General features: G+C 41.9%; 1 protein-coding gene across 1 annotated transcript in view; it reads left to right on the forward strand.

Annotated features, from left to right (window-relative positions):
* Window positions 1-8,022: 8,022 nt before the first annotated feature.
* The window catches only part of XPO6 (exportin 6), a 70,871-nt gene continuing 55,046 nt past the window's right edge, over window positions 8,023-23,847 (forward strand). Inside the window, exons 1-5 of the mRNA XM_065892274.1 lie at window positions 8,023-8,074; window positions 11,032-11,144; window positions 11,927-12,124; window positions 17,376-17,535; window positions 19,524-19,601. Coding sequence (XP_065748346.1) covers window positions 8,023-8,074; window positions 11,032-11,144; window positions 11,927-12,124; window positions 17,376-17,535; window positions 19,524-19,601 — 601 coding nt within the window. The remainder of the gene's footprint in view (window positions 8,075-11,031; window positions 11,145-11,926; window positions 12,125-17,375; window positions 17,536-19,523; window positions 19,602-23,847) is intronic.

A 23,847-nucleotide genomic window follows, 5' to 3' on the forward strand; every position in this document is an offset into this window, starting at 1 on the left:
GTTTATGTGTTAGGGGTGTTATAGAGGCAATTAGGTAAAACATTACAGATTTAATCAGGATTTGAGAAAACTGTCATCTAGGTGTCTTAACAAACAAAGCACCATATTACCCATCATCAGTCTCAGTGTTTTTAAGATAAATTATTAGCAGTCTCCTGGTTTTCAAAACGTATTCATTGAGTGCTTGTGAGCAAAGGTCATTATGATCAGAGCTTTTGTGTGTGTGTGGTACGCGGGCCTCTCACTGTTGTGGCCTCTCCCATTGCGAAGCACAGGTTCCGGAGGCGCAGGCTCAGCAGCCATGGCTCACGGGCCCAGCCGCTCCGCGGCATGTGGGATCCTCCCAGACGGGCACGAACCCGCATCCCCTGCATCGGCAGGCGGACTCTCAACCATTGTGCCACCAGGGAACCCCTGATCAGAGCTCTTAAAGGGGGAAATTTAAACAGAGTCATATGTATCTTGAATTCGGAGGGAATTACCATTATTCCTAAGAAAATAAAACTGATACTAACAGTCTACTTGTTCCTTTTACTCTCCTGAATTTGGTCTGTAAAATATTTGAGTACCAGTCCATACTGGACGTTACAGGAAGTACAAACATATTAGGCAGAATCTCTTTCCAGACAGTTTATGTTCTGGTTAGAGAGGCCTAATATCTATGAATTATTAATAGTTACAGATACGACTTTCAATTCTTACTTTATTCCTGGCATTAGGTTTACTACATGCCTTACATAGATTATTTTATGTAATCCTCAGAACAACCCTGTGTGTTAGTTTCTCTTATCCCCAGTTTTGCACAAGAGGAGAAAGAGTAATAGGTTACATAACTAGGCCAAGGTGCATTCTGATTCGAACCCAAGGAACCTGACACCAGAGCCTGTGCTCTTTCATTGTGCCATTCCGAAATGAGCAGAGAACAGTGCCATGGGCAAAATTCTGTGATACCGATTACAAGAAAAGACAAACGGTGAAAACAAGGAAGGGATCTGCACGGTAAACTTCGTAAGAAATTTCATGAAGGTTGAACTATGAACTGCAGACCCAGGAGCAAATGCAGGATGGGGATAGACATTTGTTCTGAGACCATGAGTATTCAGAGTGGAGTGATGGCTTCCTGTGGTGAGTAATGGTGAATCAGGCATGTTTTCCTTCTTTCTTCTTAGTAAACTCTGCATTCTTCAAATCCCAATGTATATTATCATCTCTGTGAAGCTTTCTTGTCTCCCTCAGACGGAGTTAGTTCTGTTTAGGCTCCTAAAGCCATTTATATATATGTCATTACTATAGGATGTAGACCATCACATTCTACGTTTTTATTCATAGGTTCTACCCTTCTTCCCCGCCCCCCCCCCACCCCCCATGCCATCTCCAGTTCTTTGAAGTCAAGGACAGTCTTACTCATCCTGGTATCTCAAGGAACTAATGCAATATCAGTTACTTAGTGAATATTGAGTTTATTTGTTGAGTGGATAGCTGAGTGTCTCAGTTGGCCCAGATTCAAAGCCTCTTTAAAGCTAGGTTTAGAATAATTGGGGCAGAAAATGGATATTTAGGAGTATTTATCTGGTAGTGAAGTACAGACTGGATTGGAATTGGGAAAGCTGACATCAGGACGACTAGGTAAAAGAAGTTATAGCAATCTAGGCAGGGGGTGATTAGGGCCTGGTAGAAGTGGTATTGAGGGAAAAGTCAAAGAAGATTTCAAATTATGTGGCCCTTGCCCTTCTTGCCAATTTTTCTTATAATTTATTAGGTGATTGTGAGTCTTGGTTGACTGAGTAGTTCCTTAATAAATGAGTCAGTCGTACAGCATAGTCTCTGAACTGCTGGACCATGAGCAGTGCAATAAAAATGCAGATAAAGTCAAGGCAGGCATAGTTGAAAGCTCCACTTGGCAGATTTTAACTCTTTTTGGAACACAAAAGAGTTTTTAGATATATACATAGGTCTCCGAGAGTGTATATATTCTGAGCCACTTCTCATTCATCATCCTAAGGATTTTAATTTGCTGTTGAGGTGAGCCCAGGTGAAGCATAGACTTATGGGATTATAATACTTTTTGTTGTCACCCTTGCAGCTTTGAAGACAAATCAGTGATGATTCCTAGGAATCCAGGAGTCTCATGCTCAGACTTCACCTGTAGGCCTCCCAACTGCTCTTAATAATTGTGCTAATAGAGGAAAAACACAATTTCTAAAATCAGAGTCTGCAAATACCAACCTGAATGTTAAAAATAAGTATAACATTAAGTTTCAAAAATTGTGTATATGTACTTACAGAAAAGTGCACAATCATCCTGGTGTAACTTTCAGATCAAGAAAACAGAATATTACTAGCATCCCAGAATCCCTCCTCTGCAGAGGTTAATAACCACTATTCTGATTATAACACCATGGATTTGTTTTGCTTGTTTTTAAAAATTAATATAAGACGAATAATGAAGGATGTGTTTTGGCCTCTTTAATTCAGCATTGTGAAATTCATCCATGTTGTTGTATGAAGCAATATTCATTCATTCTTTTTGTTTTTAAAATTTATTTATTTTTGGCTGTGTTGGGTCTTCGTTGCTGCGTGCGGGCTTTCTCTAGTTGGTGGCGAGCAGGGTCTACTCTTTGTTGTGGTGCTCAGGCTTCTCATTGCTGTGGCTTCTCTTGTTGCAGAGCGCGGGCTCTAGGCGCACAGGCTTCAGCAATCACGGCACGTGGGCTCAGTGGTTGTGGCGCACGGGCTTAGTTGCTTCGCAGCATGTGGGATTTTCCCGGGCCAGGACTCGAACCCGTGTCCCGTACATTGGCAGGCAGATTCTTAACCACTGCGCTACTACGGAAGTACCTGTTCATTCATTCTTGTTGTCTTATAATATCTTCCTGATGAATAAGCTACAACTTATTTGTCCATTCCACTGGTGATGTACATTTGGGTTCTTTAGACTTTTTGGATATTACGAATAATGGTGCTGTGAATATCTGTGTACGTTTTGTGGGGTATCCAAATTTCTGTTGGGTATATTGTCAAGGAGTAGAATTACAGGGTCATAAAGTATGCATATGTTCATTTTCCAAAATGGTTATACCAGTTTATAGACCCACCAGCAGCAGTGTGTGCATGTCCCCGTTGCTCAGCATACTCACCAATACTTGTTACTGTCTTTTAAATTTTAGCCATTCTGGAAAAAAAAAAAAAAATTAGCCATTCTGGTAGATTTGTAGCACTGTCTTGTTTTTAATTTACATTTCTGTGATGACTAATGAGGTTGAGCACTTGTTTTATGTATCGGCTTTTTGGATATCCTCTTTAATAACTATTTGCCTGTTGAAAAAATTGAGTCATTTATCTTTTCCTTATTGATCTGTAGAAGTTATTTTATACTCTGATATGAGTTCTCTGTTATCCATATTGGTGATATCTTTTCCCATTTCATGGCTTTCTTTTACACTCTCTTCATTGTGCCATCTGATGAATATTCCGATTTATCAATCTTTTCCTTTATGTTTAGTGTTTCCAAGAATTTTTTCCCTACCCCGGGCTCATGAGGATGATCTGTATTATCTTCTAGAAGTTTTATTGTTTTACTGCTTACATTTTATGTCTGTCACGTAACTGAAATTTTTTGTGTGTGTGAATGCGCCTCGCTTGGTTTTAAGCTAACCTTGTCTTTTAGTTCTGCAAGATCTGGGTCTTAAATCCCAAGTCCAAGATGGGAAGCAGTCAGGTGTCTCTGAATCCTGAATGTTGTTCATCAGTTAATCAGAGCATTGCTTGAATAGCCTTTGGGAATTGAATTGAAACCTCTCTTCCTACCACACCATGACACTTTTTTTTAAAAATGTCTTTGTCCTTTTATAACTTGAAAGTGCAGTCTGTATGGAATATTCCCATGTATTGATACTTGCCACTAATTTTTAAAATAAATTTATTTATAAATTTATTTTTTATTTTTGGTCTTCTTTGCTGTGCGTGGGCTTTCCCTAGCTGCGGCGAGTGGGGGCTACTCTTTGTTGGGGTGCACGGGCTTCTCATGGCAGTGGCTTCTCTTGTTGTGGAGCATGGGCTCTAGGCACGCGGGCTTCAGTAGGCCACTAATTTCTTAACCCACTGCCGTCTGGATTCTGGCTTCACCACCTGCTTAAAACAGCTAGCAAAGGGTCCAGTGGCCTTCTTGCCAAATGGGGCTAATTCTCCAATATCTTTCAACCATTTGCAGGTCTTGAACGTATCCTTTCTGTCTTTTATTTTATTTTTATTTTTTTGTGGTACGCGGGCCTCTCACTGCCGTGGCCTCTCCCGTTGCGGAGCACAGGCTCCAGACGCGCAGGCTCAGCAGCCATAGCTCACGGGCCCAGCTGCTCCGTGGCATGTGGGATCTTCCCTGACCGGGGCACGAACCCGTGTCCCCTGTCCCCTGCATCGGCAGGCGGATTCTCAACCACTGCTCCACCAGGGAAGCCCTCCTTTATGTCTTTATAGCTCTGTTCTGATTGTATGATCCTGGAAAAGTCTCACCCTTCTTTTCTTCTCCTCAAGATAGTTTTGTTTTGAAATCCAGTTAGAAAAAAGCGCCACTAGATAATGTTTGGGACAAAGCCCTTAAGCCTGAAGGCATGAATCTCCAGTTTCAAAGTAGGCCTGACCACTTTTGTTGTTTTGCTTTGGTCTGTTTTCATTTGGTATCTGAGACCAAATAAAAATGATAACAGCCATAACTGTGAATTAGATAACCTCGTGGAGTTTACATATCAGTTTTACATGGAGCATTTTATTTGATCCTCCTAACACCCCATGGGGTAGGTATTCCTGTTGCAGTTATCGAAATGATTGAAAATGCAAACAGCATGTTATTTTTTCTTGCTGAGAAACACCTGGTGTGCCGCTGGATTATTAGGTTTTAGAGTTTCCTTTTTCGTATAACCATCATTTACAAAATCAGGTGAGACTATCATCCTGTGATTTTTGTGGATACTTTTGTCTTTCCACTTTCTTTGGGAATGTTAGCTAGGGTTGGAGCTGGGAGGGGTGAGGTTGATGGGACCGGGAATGGAGATAGGGTTGGATTCTCTGGGGAGTCAGAGACTTGCTTTCAGCAGGCTTTGATGTATGGCCTGTAATTGTCAAGTTCACAAACTTCTGCCTCAAGAACCCATGTGAAATAAACCTTGACAGTTGATTGCTTGAATGTGATAAGCTCCGTTTTTTTCCGGGATCTACTCTAAAATGATTCATTGCAAGAATAAGCTGTGGAGAGACTTACTTCCCTGGCGGTCCAGTGATTAAGACTCCACGCTTCCACTGCAGGGGACCTAGGTTCAGTCCCTGGTCAGGGAACTATGTATCCCACATGCTGCGCGTCACGCCAAAAAAAAAAAAAAGAATAAGTTATGTAGCAGGTGTGACTTGAAGATGTATCTTTAGTGTTCAGGAACCAATTTTAGCTCCAGAAAAACTATAGATTTATTTTGACTAAATAGCTGATTTTGGTTCAAGAAATATGTCTTGAGTTATGTTTATTTCTTTGCCAATAAGTTACTTTAACATAGGAGATTTTCCTTTGATTCTTTTAAATCTTCCCTCAAACATTTTTAAAAATTGTTTTTTCAAATGAAATGGTACACCAGGTTAATTAATGAAGCAGACCGAAGCATTTTTTTATTTATACAAATTCATTTTGAAATAAGAATTTATAACACTTAGAAAATCTGTCACTGAGAACAGTGAGGCTGTTTTGATCAACACAAAAACTTGAAACAGGTTAAAGAGGATTGCAGTCTTATTTTTGTTCCACATTCCGGTTATTTCTGCATTAAAAAGCTTAACTTGCAATCCGAGGGTATTTTTTAGTTGAACTGATATATTGGTTTGAAAAAAGAGCAGAGGGCTAACATTTATCATAAAATTCAGACCAGAAAGTTCCTCATGACTTCCCTGGTGCAGTGGTTAAGAATCTGCCCGTCAATGCAGGGGACATGGGTTCGAGCCCTGGTCCGAGAAGATCCCACATGCCGCAGAGTAACTAAGCCTGTGCACCACAACTACTGAGCCTGCGCTCCAGAGCCCGTGAGCCACAACTACTGAGCCCACGTGCCACAACTACTGAAGCCCATGCACCACATGCCACAACTACTGAAGCCCGTGCTCCACAACAAGAGAAGCCACTGCAATGAGAAGGCCGTGCATTGCAACGAAGAGTAGCCCTGCTCGCCTCAACTAGAGAAAGCCCACGCGCAGCAACAAAGCCCCAATGCAGCCAAAATAAATAAATTAATTAATTAAAAAAAAAGTAGACCCCGCTCGCCGCAACTAGAGAAAGCCCGTGCACAGCAGTAAAGACCCAACACAGCCAAAAATAAATAAATAAAAGTAAATAAAAAAAAAAGTCCCTCAAACTCACAAGTGCTAGAACTATTAAACGATAATTCATCACTCAACATGTCAGAGTTCAGCTGTCATTGCACAGCTGTCACCATGACTGCAGCATGGGAGCGACAGCCGTGCCTGGCACTGCTTGAACGTGGCCTCCCGTGTAATGTCTAGTGTGCTAACATGTGCTGGTTGATGTAGGTGGGCTGGTGCAAGCCTGATTCAGCCTCTGTAATTAGTGCCAGTCCTAAGAAGTGCTCGTTGATCCACAGAAATGGCCCAAGTTCCTCAGCGTCCTCAAAAGCCCATTACCAAGTGGAGGCCCCTGGTAATATTACAGCTTGATACGTGATACATTTGAGTGTGGGCTTATTTTATTTATTTATTTTTAAAATAAATTTATTTTCGGCTGCATTGGGTCTTTGTTGCAGCGCACGGGCTCTAGGCGTGTGAGCTTCAGTAGTTGTGGCACATGGGCTCTAGAGCGCAGGTTCAGAAGTGTGGTGCACGGGCTTAGTTGCTCCACGGCATGTGAGATCTGCCCGGACCAGGGACTGAACCCGTGTCCCCTGCATTGGCAGGCGGATTCTTAACCACTGTACCACTAGCGAAGTCCCTGTGGGCTTGTTTCAAAATGCAGTTTTAATAGTCAGCTCTCACTCTAGGGGCAGTGGAGAGGATATAGGGAAGGTGGGTGGGAAGAAGGAAATTAGGAGATGATTAAGAAATCAAAACTGCTGTTGGTTCCTGATCATCTCTAGGTAGGTAATTATGGCCAGTGAGGATTTGAGAGGGGCCTGCGAATGCTCACCTTGTTGCAGACTGGTTATGTGAAGGAGTGTTGACTCAAGTTCATTGCTGCACCTGATGTCCCCTCCTTCAGTGAGAGAAGAGGAAGTGGGTTTGGGGCTCTATATGGAAAAGGGAGAGGATGAGCCTTAGGGGGCTTAGGGTCCCTCTCCTCCTATTCTCCGCCTGAGTGGTTCTGCTGAGAGTCTGGCTCTCTGTGGGCCTGAGCGTGGGAGGTACTGTCTCATTTTGAGTCCTTGCTCTGCTTGGCTCTTAGCTGCACCTTAATTTTTGTTGGCTGCTCATGTGAGATTGAGAGTTGAGTGGATGTTTGGCTCCTGAAGTCCCTTCAGAAAGCCCCGGGAATCCATGCAGCAGTTTGACTACAGTTGCTCTGAATTAGAATATGGCTAACTATTCAGACATGGGGCAGATAACGTTGACGGATAGTCTATAAGGCACCCTAGCCTTTCTGAATCTCTTCATTCTGCCTATTCAGTCAGGGCCAGGGGCTGTTAATTTGCTTTCAGTATGTTTCAAGAATTAAATTTTAAATTATTTGCTCTCTTTTCCTTAGCATAAATAATTGAAAATCGATAGCACGGTAGCATGAATTTATAGAGTATACTAAAACTTTGGGTTTTGAGTCAGCTGGGAAGTTCCTTGCAGTTTTTCTGGCTTATATCATGTATTTGAAGAATGTTGAACCAAGATGTTTTGAGGAAGTAAATTACTATGGCTGTTGAATGTGACCTGGAAGGAACTGAGGAACAGTAGAACTGAAAATACAGCTACTGATTTTTTTTGTTTGTTTTTTTCAAATTTCTTTGTTAGGCATCTGAAGAAGCCTCTCTCAGGGCACTGGAAAGTCTGATGACAGAGTTTTTCCACGACTGTACAACCAATGAAAGAAAACGTGAGATAGGTAAGTGAAATGTTGAGTAGTAAAGAGTCGTATATAACAAAAAGGCCCCAATGGGGAGGAAGGAGTTGGTAGCCTTGATGTGGCAGCCTGGTCAAGCCTGCATGTTTCCCCTTGAATTCTGGCTCCTTTTGCTCCAGTCCTGCTGGTTGGTGGCTGGTGAGGTCTACAAACCTAGCTGCAAGGGCTGTAGTCGGCAGAGCCCACTATAATCCATGGTGATGGATTTTCTTTCCTTTGGCCATGTGTGGAAACCCCTACCCCTGCTTTGCTCTTAATTTTAGCAATGTTAAACTTTTGTAAGATGTCTGTGACTTAATTTAAAGAAAAAACTCATGAAAGCATTAAAACAGACATGTTTTTGGTGTGTAGAAGTCTATCCTGAACCTCATCTAGTGCCCAGAGATCCTTTAACGGGTGTATCCTTTGGGGCCTTCTTGCTTTTTCCTTATTGCCACTGTTATCGCTCTCATTCTGCAAGTTTTGTTGAATAAAGGCTTCAAACAACAGAGAGATGTAGGTGTAATTTCAGGTCTTCTGGGAACCTTGGCACCTTCTAGAACCTCTTTTCGAGTTTTATACTCACTGACATGCACAGTATTCATTAAAGCATACTGTAAGCTAGAAGGTTTACTTAAGTTGTGAGATCTCTGCTTCAGGGACATGCTGCACTGAAGTCCTGGAGTAATCTTTTTCTCTCTCTGAGTCCTCACTTAAGCCCTGAACTTGACGATGAAAAATGTTTTTCTTGATCCAGGCCTCGAGGCTTTCCCCTGTGTGTCTGGCTGCTCTGTACTGACCTTCATTGCTTTCACTTCCTTGGAGGCTTTTTTCTGTGTCTCTGGGTCTCTGCAGAGCCATTTCTCTGTCGCAGGTGGCTTCTCTAAGTCATGTTAGCCAGCTCAGTGTTATGGCTGACTTCTGCCCTTGGGCCAAAGCTTGATTAGCGTTTGGATTTTCAGGTGGCTAGTAGACCTTTGGCTGCAGCCCATTTTCCCTTGCATCCTTTGAGTATCACATTAGCTCCCGGTGGATGTAGCTTCTTATCTCTTAATTTTAAATGTGGTGGTCTCTTGTGGGCCTGCCCTGTATGCCTTCTTTTCTGAAGGACTGTGCTGTAGGGAACCAGAGAGTTTATAAACAGGGGATACTGACGGAAGCTGAGCCCAGTAGATGGTCAGGCATCTGGCTTAGAAGATCCCCTCTGCTTGCTTCCCTAGGTTCTCTCTTATTACTCAATTGGGCTGACCCACCTCTTGCCCCCAGAGTGAGCCTCTTGTTAGTTTTATGCTACCAAAGTACCTCATAGTAAAAGTATCAGTGGTGATTTTTACCAAAGGAGGTGAAGGATCTTTCCCTTATATCTAATTTCTCCATAGTCCTGTTTTAAGCTTATAATTGATATGCTTTTTGTTTTTCTCTTTAAGTTTTGGATTGCAAAGCTAATGTTCACCTCAGTGTTCATGAATTAAAAGTGGAAGCTTTTAAACATATTTTTATTCTAATCTGATTTTTAAATAGTTTTAAATAACCAGATGCTACAAAGTCTAATTTAAATGCCGGCTAAGGAGAATCCGGGGGTTTGGTAGTAGGCGTGTCTTAGTTCTTTTTGTACCTAGTCTCCATAGCTTTATTTGAGTGTGTGGGCTGGAACCACTTCTTGCTTCTTTTCTGATGTCTTAGGATAAACTGAAGTCTTTCCTAGCTAGGTGGGAGAAAGGAGGGAGACCTTTTATTATAGGGGCTCCACCCATCCTCCACCAAAAGTGCTCTAGAGATAGAGCTGTTAGCAGGGAGCTTCAAGAGACAGTCTGGTCATTTTTAAAAGTGGAGAAGGCTGAAGCATCAAAGAGGAGCAGTGATTTGCTTGGGATCAGACTCAGTGAATTAGTGGCAAAGTCTAGAACAGAGTCCCACGTTCCTCATTTCCAGCCAGAGATCACTCTCTTGTTGGACTTCACCTCTGGGAGTCATAGAAACTTTTGCTTAATTATAAGAACACACCATCAGCTTCCTTTATGGGATTTATAATGAGACTGCCTTGGTGCACTTAGCCTGAGTTGTAGGGCACTGGCAGAGCAGTGACTTCAGGGTTAGAACGGGCTGCAGTGCTTGCTGCTTTTCCAAGGGCTTCCTAGAATCTCTCAGGGTTGTTGCCTTTGTATTTTTACCCACTCTGTGTTATATTTTATGATGAGCGCAGCAGGTCAAGGTGACTAAGGGGCAGCATGTCCAGAAACATGATGATAGACTCTTAATGCTTGCTGTTTGTCCAGCAGCCTCAGGAGGAAGAAAACCACTTCTAACTGATTTGAGGTGCCCAGGGTGGTTCCTGGCAACTCCCATGACTGCTGCTCTTGTTTGCCGACTCCTGGGTGATATTTTAAAATAAAACCAACTCAGATGAAGGGAGTTAGCCATCTTGAATTCTCTTGCATTTTTTCCAATCCTGCATTTATAAGATTAGTCTTAATTTTTTCTTTTCCTGCTTTTCTGGCCATCATTTTGTGTGTGTGTGTGTGTGTGTATAAGTGTGTAAGAACAGTGTTGAGTGAGTGGTGAGGAGATAACATATAGCTGTACCCCAGAGGAAGTAAGTTACCAGTTGGCCATCATCTGTAAGGTAAAAATGATACTCTTCTATCTGTCTGTCTACACATTAGATTAAGAATTTCAGCAGTGAAAGTTTCTCTACCTAAAATAGTGCCCATAAAAAAAAAGGTGTCCATAGCTAGGTTATTGTTATTTAGGTGTCAGTGTTCATGGTCACCTCAGAGTCAGAAAAATATTGTATGCTTTGTCCTTTCTATCTTGAAGAATCAGCTGGATTTTGTAGTTGGTTTTGATGTCATTACATTATGTGAGAGAGGTGTGTTTAAAAAAAAATAGTAAAACAGCCAGCCTTGTATTAATTTTGTGTATTTTCATAGCCTTCTCTTTTTACTATTTAACTTTTCCAGAGGAACTTCTTAATAACTTTGCTCAGCAAATAGGAGCCTGGAGATTCTGCCTGTATTTTCTCTCCAGCACTAGGAATGACTATGTAATGATGTACAGTTTAACGGTTTTTGAGGTAAGTTGTCAGATACTTTTATACTATTCTGAAGAGTATTTCTTAGTCACGTTGCCTTGTTATTGGCACTAGACTTTAGTTTTGATGTGTACATGGCTGGGAAATAGTGGTAACCCATCTCAGGGGCTTCTTTCCACATACTGCCTTTGTCAAGATGTCAGGTTTTCCAGGGCACCTTTCCATCTTCAGCACCAAAAGGTAAGATAGGTGAGGTCGGGAGGTCGTTTGTGGTAACATATAACTTTTCCTTCCATGTTATCATTTAAAAGAGAAAGATGATTAAAGAAAAACAGTTGGGAGGAGGGATGATACCCATTAAAAATCTTCATTTATTTCAACTCTCTTCCAATCATTGCCTTCCTGTGTACACTTTTTTTCAAAAAACCTAATTATAATCATATTGCTCATTTCATTTTGCATTCTGTTTTTTTCCCCCCACTTAACCTTTATATTATATTCCTATAAGTGGTTGTACCATTATTCACCAAACCATTCTCCTATTCTTACATTAAAGTTGTTTCTGTCATTATTTTTTGGTGGAGACAATGGTGTTATAGAAAGTTTTTGCACCTACACCTTTTTGTTTCTGTTAAATTATGTTCCTAGGAATGGGATTATTGTATCATAAAATTTGAATATTTTATTATTCTCATTGCCAAATTGCTCCAAACCTTTGTTTAAAAGCAGAGTTTCTTGTTTGAGGGAGATAGCTACTGTTGGATGAAAACCAGTTTGTTTTGTGTATAGATTGTTAACTTACAAGATGTATACTTGTTTTTCAGAATCTGATCAATAAAATGTGGCTTGGGGTCCCATCTCAGGATAAGATGGAAATCCGTAGCTGCCTGCCCAAACTCCTCTTGGCTCACCACAAAACCTTACCTTACTTCATCCGGAACAAGCTCTGCAAAGTGATTGTTGACATTGGCCGTCAAGATTGGCCCATGTTCTACCATGACTTTTTTACTAATATTTTACAGGTAAGGAGATAACCTATGGAAACTTTATCTTGTAAGTAATTTGTTTGAAGAAGTGATTATTTTCTTGTCTTGAAGAGGATTTTTAAGATGAGCATTTTGGAACTGCAGTGGTGAGGTCATTGTGGGGTGGATTATCTCATTCACTTAACCTTGTGTTCCTGAGACATGTTGTACCTTGGTGCAGTGGAGAAGGTGGGGGATGGGAACCCCAGTCACTTTGTTAACCTGTTGTGAAATTTTGTCCAGCAAGTATTTGAAAGCCTGTTAGGTACCGTGCCAGGTGTTGGGTGCCAGGATGAGGCCTTCGACAGTTATAGTTTAGTGGGGAGAAAGCGATGGAAATAACAATTACCCAACAATATGTTAATGACTGTAGCGAAGTATTGTGCCAAGTGCAGTGAGGACACGGCATTTAGACTCAAGGAGCTGAGGTGTTTTCAGTGCTGCTGGTGATGAGATGCGAGGTGGTAGCTTGAGTGGTAGAGTGAGAGGCTAGGCTGATGCACAGGGCCAGAGCAGGGAGGGCTTTGCGTTTGCAGGCGGCATCAGTGTTTAATTCATAGTCCTTACTCGAGAACTAATGAAAAGTTTGGAGAAGGGAGACAACGTGGCCACATGTTTATATTGGAGTGATGACTTCAGCAGCAGTGTGGAGTCTGGATTGCAGAGGGGTGAGGCCGGAGCGAAGGAGGCCTGGAAGGCTGCTGCTGGAGAAGTCTGAGTGAGCCCAGGGGCCTGAGCCAAGCCGGGGCTTACCTGCTGGACAGCAGCGAGGCACGGAGGAGGCTTTGGGCAGGGACTAGGCTGTAGGGAGGAGGGAAGGAGGAAGCTAGAATGCCTTCCAAGTTCCTGGCTCAGATGGCAGATTTTCTAGGCCATCTGAGGAAATGGGGTTGGGTAGAAGATGGTGAATTCAGTTTGGCAGAAAATGCATTTAAGATTTGCGTGTTCCTTCTGTGCACGTCTGGTGAGACATTAGGAAATGTGGATCTGGGGTTCAGGATTTGGAAGTCATCAGGGAATAGGGGGGACCTAAAAGCCAAGAGGGCGATGCTTTTGTTCATTTGACTCCTGTGATAAAGTTGGAAATGTTTATATTATCGAGGCAGTCTGGGTATGTAGGAAATGGGTATTATGTACAGATTATAGAAATAAAATTCTTTGAAAATTGGTTATAGTCTTAGTGACGGCAGAATCTTCCAGAACAATACCATTTTCTAATGTTCTGCTTGCTCTCCCTGCAAACCGTTTGAATGATGCAGCAATTTAAAAAATTCAGCATCCATATTGCTTCTTTTGGATCACCCTCTCAAGGTGGCACAGAAGTTCTTCCTTCAATATTATTTTGTTTTGTATGGTGGTTCATTTATCTAGAGATTTATTGAATTGTTATTGTAAAGGAGATTCATGCATTTATTCCATAAACTATTTGTTGAATACCAGCCATGTACTAATAACTAGGTACGTTGGGGGATATAGTAATGAACAAATAGCTGCCTTCATGGAGCTTCTTTTTTTTTTTTTTGCGGTACGCGGGCCTCTCACTGTTGTGGCCTCTCCCGTTGTGGAGCACAGGCTCCGGACGCGCAGGCTCAGCAGCCATGGCTCACGGGCCCAGCCGCTCCGCGGCATGTGGGATCTTCGCGGACCGGGGCACGAACCCGTGTCCCCTGCATTGGCAGGCGGACTCTCAACCACTGCGCCACCAGGGAAGCCCCATGGAGCTTCTAATACCAAGGGGGAGGCACCAGTAAACAATAAGCAAATAAATTCTTTCAGGTAGGTGTAAGTATTGTGAGAAAACTAAATCTAGGGTGAGGAGGAGTGAATATCAGAGGTGTTATTTAGATGGGACGATCATGGAAGCCTTTTCTGAGAAGCAGACTCTTGAGCAGAAACTGAGTGGAAGTGATGGAGTGAGCCATGTGGGCTTCCAGGGGAACAGTGTTGTAGGCAGAGGGAATAACAGTGGAAAGAACCCGAGGAATGGCAAGGAGGCGGGGAGCCTCCTGCAGTGGTGGGTTAGGAGGCCAGAGGCTTTGCTGGCTCTCTCTGACACGCTTGCTTTCACTCCAAGTTGAAAAGCAGTTGTGGTAAGTCTCCATGGCTCTCTGAGAGGGAGCCAGGAAGTCCATGGAGATGGAAAGAACCAGGAAGGTGGGGGGGTCTGAGTGGATTCCATCCTGGGTTGGTCAGTGGTGTGTCTTGTGTGAAGCAGCAGTGGAATGTGAGCCAGACAGAGAGCCGAGTCTTGTCGGCAACAGTGAGGAGAAGCCATGTTTTCGCCCAGCTGGGATCATTTCCTTCGGTGAAAAGCAGACATTTCTTGTCTGCCCATGAAGTATGATTAATGATGATAAATGAGAATTTGGAAGAGCATTTTTAGGTGAGGTGCTCATGGAGATTTCAAAAGGGTAGCTGTCTTCCTCTCTTGCCCACCACCTCCCGCTTTCCACCCTTCAGAAATGACTCCTTTCACCCCATGCAGCCTTCATGACTTTGAAACACCCCGTAGTGGAAGGGGCACTGGACTGGGAGGCAGTGGGTTTGGGGTCTGTGTCCATTTTTGTCACAGATCACCTTGATTTTAGTAACTCCTGTGTGAGCCTCCGTTTCCTTCTGTGTACAACGAGAGGATTGGACTAAGTGATCTTTAAAATTCTTTCCAGTTGTATTATTCTCCGCTTCTTATTCATGCATGAGAACCAGTCAGTGGCATGAAAGCCATGTCAAGAATGATTGGTGCTAAATTGCTGACATTTCTGATAATGATAATAAAATCTTTTCTTTAGGCATTGGTAAACGAGACCAAACTGGTTCTGGAATCAACTTCACAATTATATGATCTGTTGATTAAACCATCTGAAAGGTTTTTTTTGGCTTAGTTCCATTATGGCCTGCGGTCTGGGGTGCATAGCCTTTTTTTTTTTTTTTTTTTAATTCTGTAACATTTGGCCTGGGGCATCTGTGCAGTTTATGCCATAATTATGATGACTGTCATACCAGGCAAAGAGGAGTTGATTTGGGGCCCCAGAAAGATACCTGCAATTCTGTGTGTTGGTATAGCCTTTCTAGGCCACTGGAGAAGGAATCGTTGAAGTGAGAACCGACCCCTGTTCTCCCCACCTCCCCCAGCCGCCTGCACTAGCACATACATCACACCTTTCTAGAGTCTGTTCTTCAGAGTCCTGGAATCTGCTGAGCTGGACTTCTGGTCACATTGTGCCTGGGGCCAGATACTTAAGGGGCAAGCATCGAAAAGAAGCATAGAAAGAATTTTGATTTTTCTTCTCTGATTGGCTGGTATGATAAAAATTTCTGAAGCTAACACTAAGCACCTGAACTTGATTTGCAGCCTGAAGGTGCTTATTCTGTATTAAAACAAATTGCAGAGGTTACCTATGTCATGAGCTTTAGTTATGTAGGTGAAGATGGTGAAAGGAAACACTCTTTTAATAAAAAGCTTTCTGGAAACAAAGCTAGTGAGAAGGAAAATTACACATTTTATCAGGCTGTTTTTTCAAGTAAAGAATAACTTTCATTTTCAGCCAGCTTCTTGTCTGACTCTTCCCTTCTCCCAAATGATGAGAGAAAGGAGGACCTTTAAGATACGTTTTCCATACTGTAGGGATTTTTTATTTCTGGAGAGCACAGAAGCATTTCATACGTACAGGAAAGTATTGCCCAGTGGACTATTTGGTAATGAGTCATTCCCAGCTGAGAGAGTAAGAATGAGGTCTTGGGGGAAAATAGAGACAAAAGGGGTGGAAGAGAAAGAAGGAAATGAAAGGGGAGAAGTAATAGAAATCTTTTAAAATACAGATTGATAATCCAAAGGTGTCTGAGTGAAAAGGGATGCTTATAAAGTTCTATTCACATTATCATGTAAAGAAAAATTGTTAGAGGAGGGATTTCCTGTTTCTCCCCTACTGCATTATCTGAATTTTAAGTCGGTGTTAGAAACAGCCCGAACTTGTAGCAAATGAAGAGAAAACTTGTGGAGGATGTACTTGAAGTGTTAGCTGATTTAATAGAGAGCATTTTCCACACACTATTGCTTGCTGCTGAGGGCAGTTGAATTTCTCTTTAAGTTCTCAATATTGAGTCCTGCTCTTCGGGGATGTGCTTTTCCTTGGTCTGCAATGGGAAGAGGTGTTTTCAAGGACAGGAAAGTGCCCTGTGTTTTTTGAAGTGGAGAATATCCTTTCTATCTGGGTGTAGTTCCTGACCTCCTCTTCCCTAAGGCTTATATTTTATAGATTGAGTAAATAAAAAACTTATTTTTATCAGGGAATGAACTACACTTAAAGTTAACTATGATTAAAGAAAATGGTCAAGTTTTTCAATTTGTTTGCTGTTTCATAGATTGTAGCATATAATCCAATAGGATTTTAATGGTACCTTGATTACTTTTACAGTTTCTGGAAACTAAAAAATAAATGCTTTGAATATTGTGAAATTGATAAGAAAGGTATAAGTAGTGTTATGCTGTTGAAAGTGTACCTTTTTTTGTCTCTTGTTTAAGGAAACTTTCCTATGGCATAGTGGATATTGCAGGTGATAGAAAAAGTACCTTAATTTGCTACGTAGGTATTTGCACAGTCCTAACAGTATCATAGTTTAATGACGTGTATGTGTGTTTCTGCTCTGCCACATGTTTAATCTTGAACTCTTACGAAGCATTCAAAGCTTGGAACTGTAAACTTGATTTAACACCTGAATGTTGGAAAGATGTCACGAATTGGTTTACACATCCTTAATCACTAATATAGTAACCTGGGCAGAGTAACCAAGGCTCTGTTGGGAGTATGGACATGTATAAAAATTGTCATGTTAGGTGTAAAAGAGCATTGCTTTCTTGTTGTTTTTAAGTTCATGGTGTTATTTAGAATTCTGTCTTTAAGATGAGAATATATTTTGAATGGTTAAAAAGGTACATAAGTGTACTCAGTCATTTTTCTAAAGGTTTGATTTATGTAGCCTGTTCATGTAAGATTAAACACACAGAGGTACAATTGACATTCCGTATTCACAGGATTTGAACCCTCCTGTATGAGGGCTGACCACACTACACCATTGAATATAAGGGACTTGAGCATCCTTGGATTTTGGTATCCACGGCGGTCCTGGGAGCCCCCCCCCCCCCCGCCACAGATACCGAGGGACGACTTCATAGGTTCACCATTTGTCAGTTTTCTTTGTACCTTAATTAGCCAGGCACTCTGCTCAGAAACTTACTTTTTCCTGGCAGTTGATCCAGTCCCCTGTGACAACTCCCCTTGGGCTGATCATGTTGAAGACAACTTCAGAAGAGCTGGCTTGTCCCCGTGAGGACCTCAGCGTGGCTCGGAAGGAGGAGTTGCGAAAGCTGCTGCTGGAACAGGTGCAGACAGTGCTTGGGCTACTGACAGGTGAGCAGCTGGGTGGCACCAGAAGGCAGAGTCCTGCCTGCAGACGCCCGGAGTGCAGGCCCTGGCACTCAGAAGTTTTGAGCAGTTGCCTTAGCTGTTACTGAGACCGAACGTAAAAACACAAAGAATGTGGTGCCATATTCCCAGCACCTAGCCCAGTATCTAGCGCACGGTAGGATCTCAAAAAATGTTTGTAATTTATTTTCCTTTTAAAGTCTTTGATTATTTGGTCCTCACTATAGCCATGATTAATGTGGTATAGACAGGGTCATAGGAATGTGATTGAAATGCTGATTACTGCATTCTGAGTAAGGTGGGTGGCAGGCACTTTATTTAAGATGATTTGAATTTAAATCAGGAGAAGTTGGAGGAGGAGGAGGAAGATGTGAACATTTCGAATTCTGAGTAAGGAAGTGAGACCAGGTGTGGAGTCAGCACCCTGTGCGCCAGGTTGTAGTTGTATATAGCGTTTGCTTCGTCATCTGGTCTGTTGTGTTAGAGCCTCGTGACTATGAGTGAAGAGTAAGAATGAACAGAAAGCAAACTGCAGAATGAGACAGGAAGGTAGGAAGAGAACGGAGCCCCTGTGTCTCGAGGGAGACAGGGTGAGGGCCGTGCCCGCTGTGCTGTCAGTGGAGCTGCTGGCTCTGGGCATTGTCGGGCCACCAGGCTGAGCCGCGCGCTGGAATGTTGTAGGGACCAGAAGGGTTTCTGTCTCCAGCTCTTCTACTCAGGCTGCTTCTTGGATATCTAGGGACTTTTTTTTTTTTTTTTTCTGCATGTGTTACAAAAGCAGTCGTCATGAGGTGGGCACTTAAAATTGGTTATAAGAGTGTTTTGATTAAAAGTAAACTTGTCATTTACCATCCCCCCATCCTCCCCCAAATCCCTAGGGGAAACCCAAACCTCAGCATTTATTCATTCAAAGCATATTTATTGACATCCACAACTAGATGTTAAATTTCTGGAGTTAGGGACCATGTCTGATATCTCTGTGTCCTACTTTTGCGGACACTAAAATTTTTTGAATTGAGATATAATTCACATATCATAAAATCTACCATTTTAAAGTGTAGCAGCTCAGTGGTTTTTAATATAGTCACAAGGTTGTGCTACTATCACATTGTCTAATTCCAGAACATTTTCATCACCCCAGCCTCTGGCAACCATTAGTGTATATAATCTGTCTCTGGTTTTTCCTATTTGGACTTTTCATAAAAATAGAATCATAGAATATGTGACCTTTTGTGTCTAGCTTCTTTTACTTAACATGATATTTTCAATGTTTTCCATGTGATAATATTAAATATTTTGAGAACAAAATTTTTTTTTTTTGAGAACAAAATATTTTTAAAAGCTTTTATGATCATCTTATATACCGGATTCTGTAAGGAGATATAAAGAGGAATAAAACATAATCCCTGTCCTCTAGTAATGTATACGCTAGTACGGGAGAAAGACAATGTGTTAAGAGTTATGGTAGAGGTATGTTTTATGTGCAGGCAAAACTGAGCAGGGAAGACTTCCTGGAGGAGGTGACAGCTGAGTGGAATTCTGAGAGACAGACAGGTAGCAGTTAGTTAGTCTGGTGAAAGGTCAAGTTGGATTGGAAGGGGGAGAGCAGTTCAGAGGTTAAGAAGGCGAACACATGAGAAATGAACAGCTAGTAAATAGTGCAGTGTGATGAAGCCTGCGTGTGGGGTGGGGGTGAGGCCGGACAGGGAGAGCAGAGGCCAGATGCTGAGATTGTGCAGATGGTACTGTTGACTGGTGAGGAGCATGAGAATATTAGTGGCAGGTTTGTGGGGGAAGATAAATTGAGTTTGGAATATCCAAGTGGTGGTGTCCAGAAAAAGCAGTTAGACATAGAGACAGATGTTTAAATACTGATTCTTGATCAAATATATCAATACATTGTTTTTCTAAATCTGATTTTTATATGTTAGGTTTTATTTCTCTCTTAAACTCAGTTTCTCCTTTCTTGGTAGGTATCTTGGAGACTGTCTGGGACAAACACAGCGTGACTGCTGCCACCCCACCACCATCCCCAACCTCAGGAGAAAGTGGTATGGTCTGCACCACACATTGTGTTCCTCTTTTTAAATTCAGTTGGGGGTCTCAGCAGGGTAGCAATTGCTTATGTATGCCAGACACAGATGCACATTCTTCCTTAATCTATTTTTGGCCTCTCTGCCCTTGTCTTCTGAGTAGCTGACTTTCTTAGTTCCTTGTAAGTACATGTACTTTCTAATATAATATTTTGAACAGCATAGCTTGTTTCTTCCTTGCCCATCAGGAAGGTGGCACCTTCAGCTTATGACTGCTGTCCCTCCTGGCTTATTTTTCCCTTTTTCTCATACTTCATGGCTGTATTGCTCATGCTGAGGTTGGTATGAGCCTGTGGGCGTGATGGGTCTGCTTTGCAGTCATGCAGGGGTCAGGTCATAGGAGGTGGGTGGCAGCCCGAAGGAGGGGATGTGGGCATGTGGAGTGCTTACTTCCTCATGGGCTCAGGGAAAAGTCATCTTGGCCTGGACAGATTGGGAACCAGTGTGCAATAATCAGCATTGACTTTACAAAAGTTCGGATTTATTTGATCAAGTGTGGGCATATTTACAGTGGCCATTAAATAGTTTACTGGTGGCTAGTTATTGTCCATAGTTATATTAATATCTGTTTCAAAAGTCAGAATGCAGTTCACCTAAAAATGGCTACTTTCAAGGATGGATGGAAAGAGGAAATTGTGTCTGAGCAGGAACTTTTCACTTCTAAATGGCTTCTGTTTACGTTAAATGGTCACAAATTCTTTTCAAGTAGAGTACATCCTGTGAAGTGATACATACTACTTCCTCTACTGTAAAGGTTGATGTGGCTAATGAGAAGTGTTTCCTCATCTTTCTCCTTTACCTCAAGGAAATAGGCTGTTGAAATCAGACATCTCTGAGCCCTAGCTATTTCATGTAGCCTGTTGTTAATATGTGGAAGTTGAAATTCTTGCAGAGTTGCTGTAGAATTGAAAATACATCATGAAGTTTTGAGGACTGCTTACAGTTTACTAATTTATTTCAATTCTATTTATCATACTTGGATTAAAAACTGTTAGAGAGTCATTTGTCATACTTCTTAGGTTAAAAACTATTACAGAGTTCTAGAGTATATTAAAAGCCTACAGGAAATTGAACTTTATTTGTATTTGGTGGCAAACCTTCATTTTCAAAGTGGATATTTGCGGTGACTTAGCAGATTTATATTTTGCAATATTTGAATGATTAAAGAAAAAATTGCAAAGATGCAGAGATTTGATTTTTGAGTATACACCTTGGAATCTCTTGCAGTTTGGCTGACCTTAAAATTTGTCATCTCAGGAATTCCCTGGTGGTCCAATGGTTAGGACTCCGTGCTCTCACTGCGGAGGGCCCGGGTTCAATCCCTGGTGGGGGAACTAGAATCCCACAAGCCGTGTGGTGTGGCCAAAAAAAAAAAAAAAATTTGTCATCTCATTTCAATAGTAGTTTGCAAAAATTGGTTCTTTTGATAGTTGAATACTATCTTAGTATCCAGGTTAAGTGAGCAGCAGCAGTTTACTTTAGTAAAACTTGTTTCTCTGACATCATTTTCCAGTACTAAAAGTTGTGAGTTTTAGTTGGCTTCTTTCAGGTACATGTTCTGAGCTAACTCAGTTGATACTTTGATAGACTTATATCCTGGAGGCCAGGTTGGAGAATATTAGATAATACAAATCAAAAATAAATGCTTGACTCTTTCATGTTTTGCCTAGGTTTTGTTTATGAGGTTAGGGGAAATAAAATAAGAACTCAGTTGACATTCCATACAAACAAAACCTAAAAATATGATGAGTGCTTTTTGAGAGTTGCCTCTTAGACACTATTAAAATTTTTGAAGTCTTGAATTTTAGTGTTTGAGAAAAAGCAGAATAAATTGAAACTGGTGGGGGGGGTGGACTAGGGAGTTAAATAAGCTTTTAAGTTGGTACACTTCCTCTTTTAAAAAAAATTGCGTGTTCACTTGTTAACTCTCTTTATGAGAGTTGTGAGTGAAGTCATCAGATCTTGCTTCACTATATGGGCAAAAATGCTAATGATTTAAGCAACATTTATTTTGATGCTTTTGCTCAACTGCCTTTGTGCCCTTAAGACACCAAGTTAAGTGGTAAAATGTCTAGAAAATTCTTTAGCTCTCTTGACTGTGAGTTCAGTTTTATGGAGGAAATTCTGAGAAACCATGGGGCCCAGTGAATAAACTCAGATAATTCCTAAACATACCCCATCAGCAGTCCCTGCCAGACTCTCACTGCCCTGCCCAGCTACCCATCAGACTTGGCCCCGTGGGCTTTTGGTCTCTTTTCTCATATGTTTTCTTGTAATGTCATTTTCTGTCTGATCACTTTCAAAGAAGAAAACCCAGGGACTAGTCCCTCTGACAACTGCTCTAACAGTCTGGTTATAGAAAAAATTTTGACAGGTGTGTGTAGTTCATTTCTCAGAATAGTTCCCTAAATTATTGCCTCATCTCTTAAACTCACCTCACTAGACCAGAATCCTGTGAAATTGATGATGGTTTTCTCTCTTATTTACAAAAAGGAAGCTGGGGTTCTTGGCGGGTAACTTGCCAGAGGTCACATCACCAGTGAGGGGTGGGACAGTGACGTGAACCCATCATTCCCAGTCGAGGTGCACTGTCTGTCTTCTAAGTTTGCTGTCTCGGTCACTCTCACCATTTCTGCCTGCCTCCTCCCCCTGGTTGAGTCCTGGCTTGCTGCTTACTTGGTTTACCTTCTCTGACCTTGGATGTCCTCTCTGTAGAAGAGCAACTCTGCTCTGAGGAGTGAGTGAGGGGAGGTGTGGATGTACCGTCTGTATGCCGTGGTGCGGCTTCCTTCTGTGCTCGTGCAGCCTCAGCCCTCTTCCTTAGTTACTCTCCTCTTGTCCTTGCTTCTTTTTGCTTGGAAAATGGGAAAAAATGTGAACAAAACGAAATTACATAAATACTGTAGTTCTGAGCTAGCTTTGTTCTGTAATAAAAATTAAGGGGCCATATCGGTCTTGCACACATGGTATTTAGTTTTAAATATAGATGTGTATATATACTGGCAATGGAAAGTTTTTTAGGGTGAAGAGTCTTAGCCCTAATTGATTGCGACCAGTTTACACCTTCTGATTTTTTCCCAAATTCTTTATAAGATGCACATGTTCATGTACTTGCAGATCTGTTCACCTGTAGAAAAACGGGACTTTGGATCACAACTCTTATGATCTTGTTTCTTCCTCCCAAGGGTTCCTTAAAAAGAGTTTCTCCCCATTTTACTGGACTGAGGCTACAGTTAGGTTGGAGGTTCTTAGTTGGGGTGATTTAGCCCTGCAGGGGATATTTGGCAATGTGGAGAAACTTTTTGGTTAACATAACTGAAGAAAGAATACTACTGGCATCTGGTGAGTGGAGGCCAAGGATGCTGCTAAATATCCTTCAGTGCGCAGAACAATAAAGAATTATCCAACCCCAAGTGTGAATAGTGCTGAGGTTGAGAAACTCTTAGTAAATGTAGAACTGAATAGAACACATGTGGAATTTCAATAAGTAAGAAAAGAAGAAAGCTGAGGGGATCTTTGTATGAAAGCCCATTACAAGTGTTCCAACCATGTCTGGGTTACTTCCAAGTCAGTAAATGCCCCAGAGTAGCCTACGTACTACTTGGGGCGTGGGTGTCTGTTGCCGCCAGGGCCTGGTCCAATTCAGGGACGATGAAGTTGGTCACAGGTCTTTTAAAATCGAGGAGCCCTCTTACAAGCCCTCTTTATAATCAGGAGCTTGTTAAAGCTGTCTCAGCATAGCTTTGGAAGTGCTGCAGCATGAAGCAGGGTCTCTGTTCTGTGGCGATTCCTTCACTTGGATTAAAATATAATTTGGGGGCTTCCCTGGCGGCACGGTGGTTGAGAGTCCGCCTGCCAATGCAGGGGACACAGATTTGTGCCCCGGTCTGGGAAGATCCCACGTGCCGCGGAGCAGCTGGGCCCGTGAGCCATGGCCGCTGAACCTGCGCGTCTGGAGCCTGCGCTCCGCAACGGGAGAGGCCACAACAGTGAAAGGCCCGCGTACTGCAAAAAAAAAAAAAAAAAAAAAAAAAGAAAGAAAGAAAGAAAAAAAATATATAATTTTGGAAAAATTCTTCTATGATTTACTAAAATTCCCTGAAACATTTCAAGTTGAGTAATATAATTTTTATTGAGAAACAACATTAAAAGATACTTGTTTTGAGGGGAAAAAATAGTCAGAGATCATCCTATCCACATAAAC

Source organism: Phocoena phocoena, chromosome 15, assembly GCF_963924675.1.
Source record: "Phocoena phocoena chromosome 15, mPhoPho1.1, whole genome shotgun sequence".
NCBI lineage: Eukaryota > Metazoa > Chordata > Mammalia > Artiodactyla > Phocoenidae > Phocoena > Phocoena phocoena.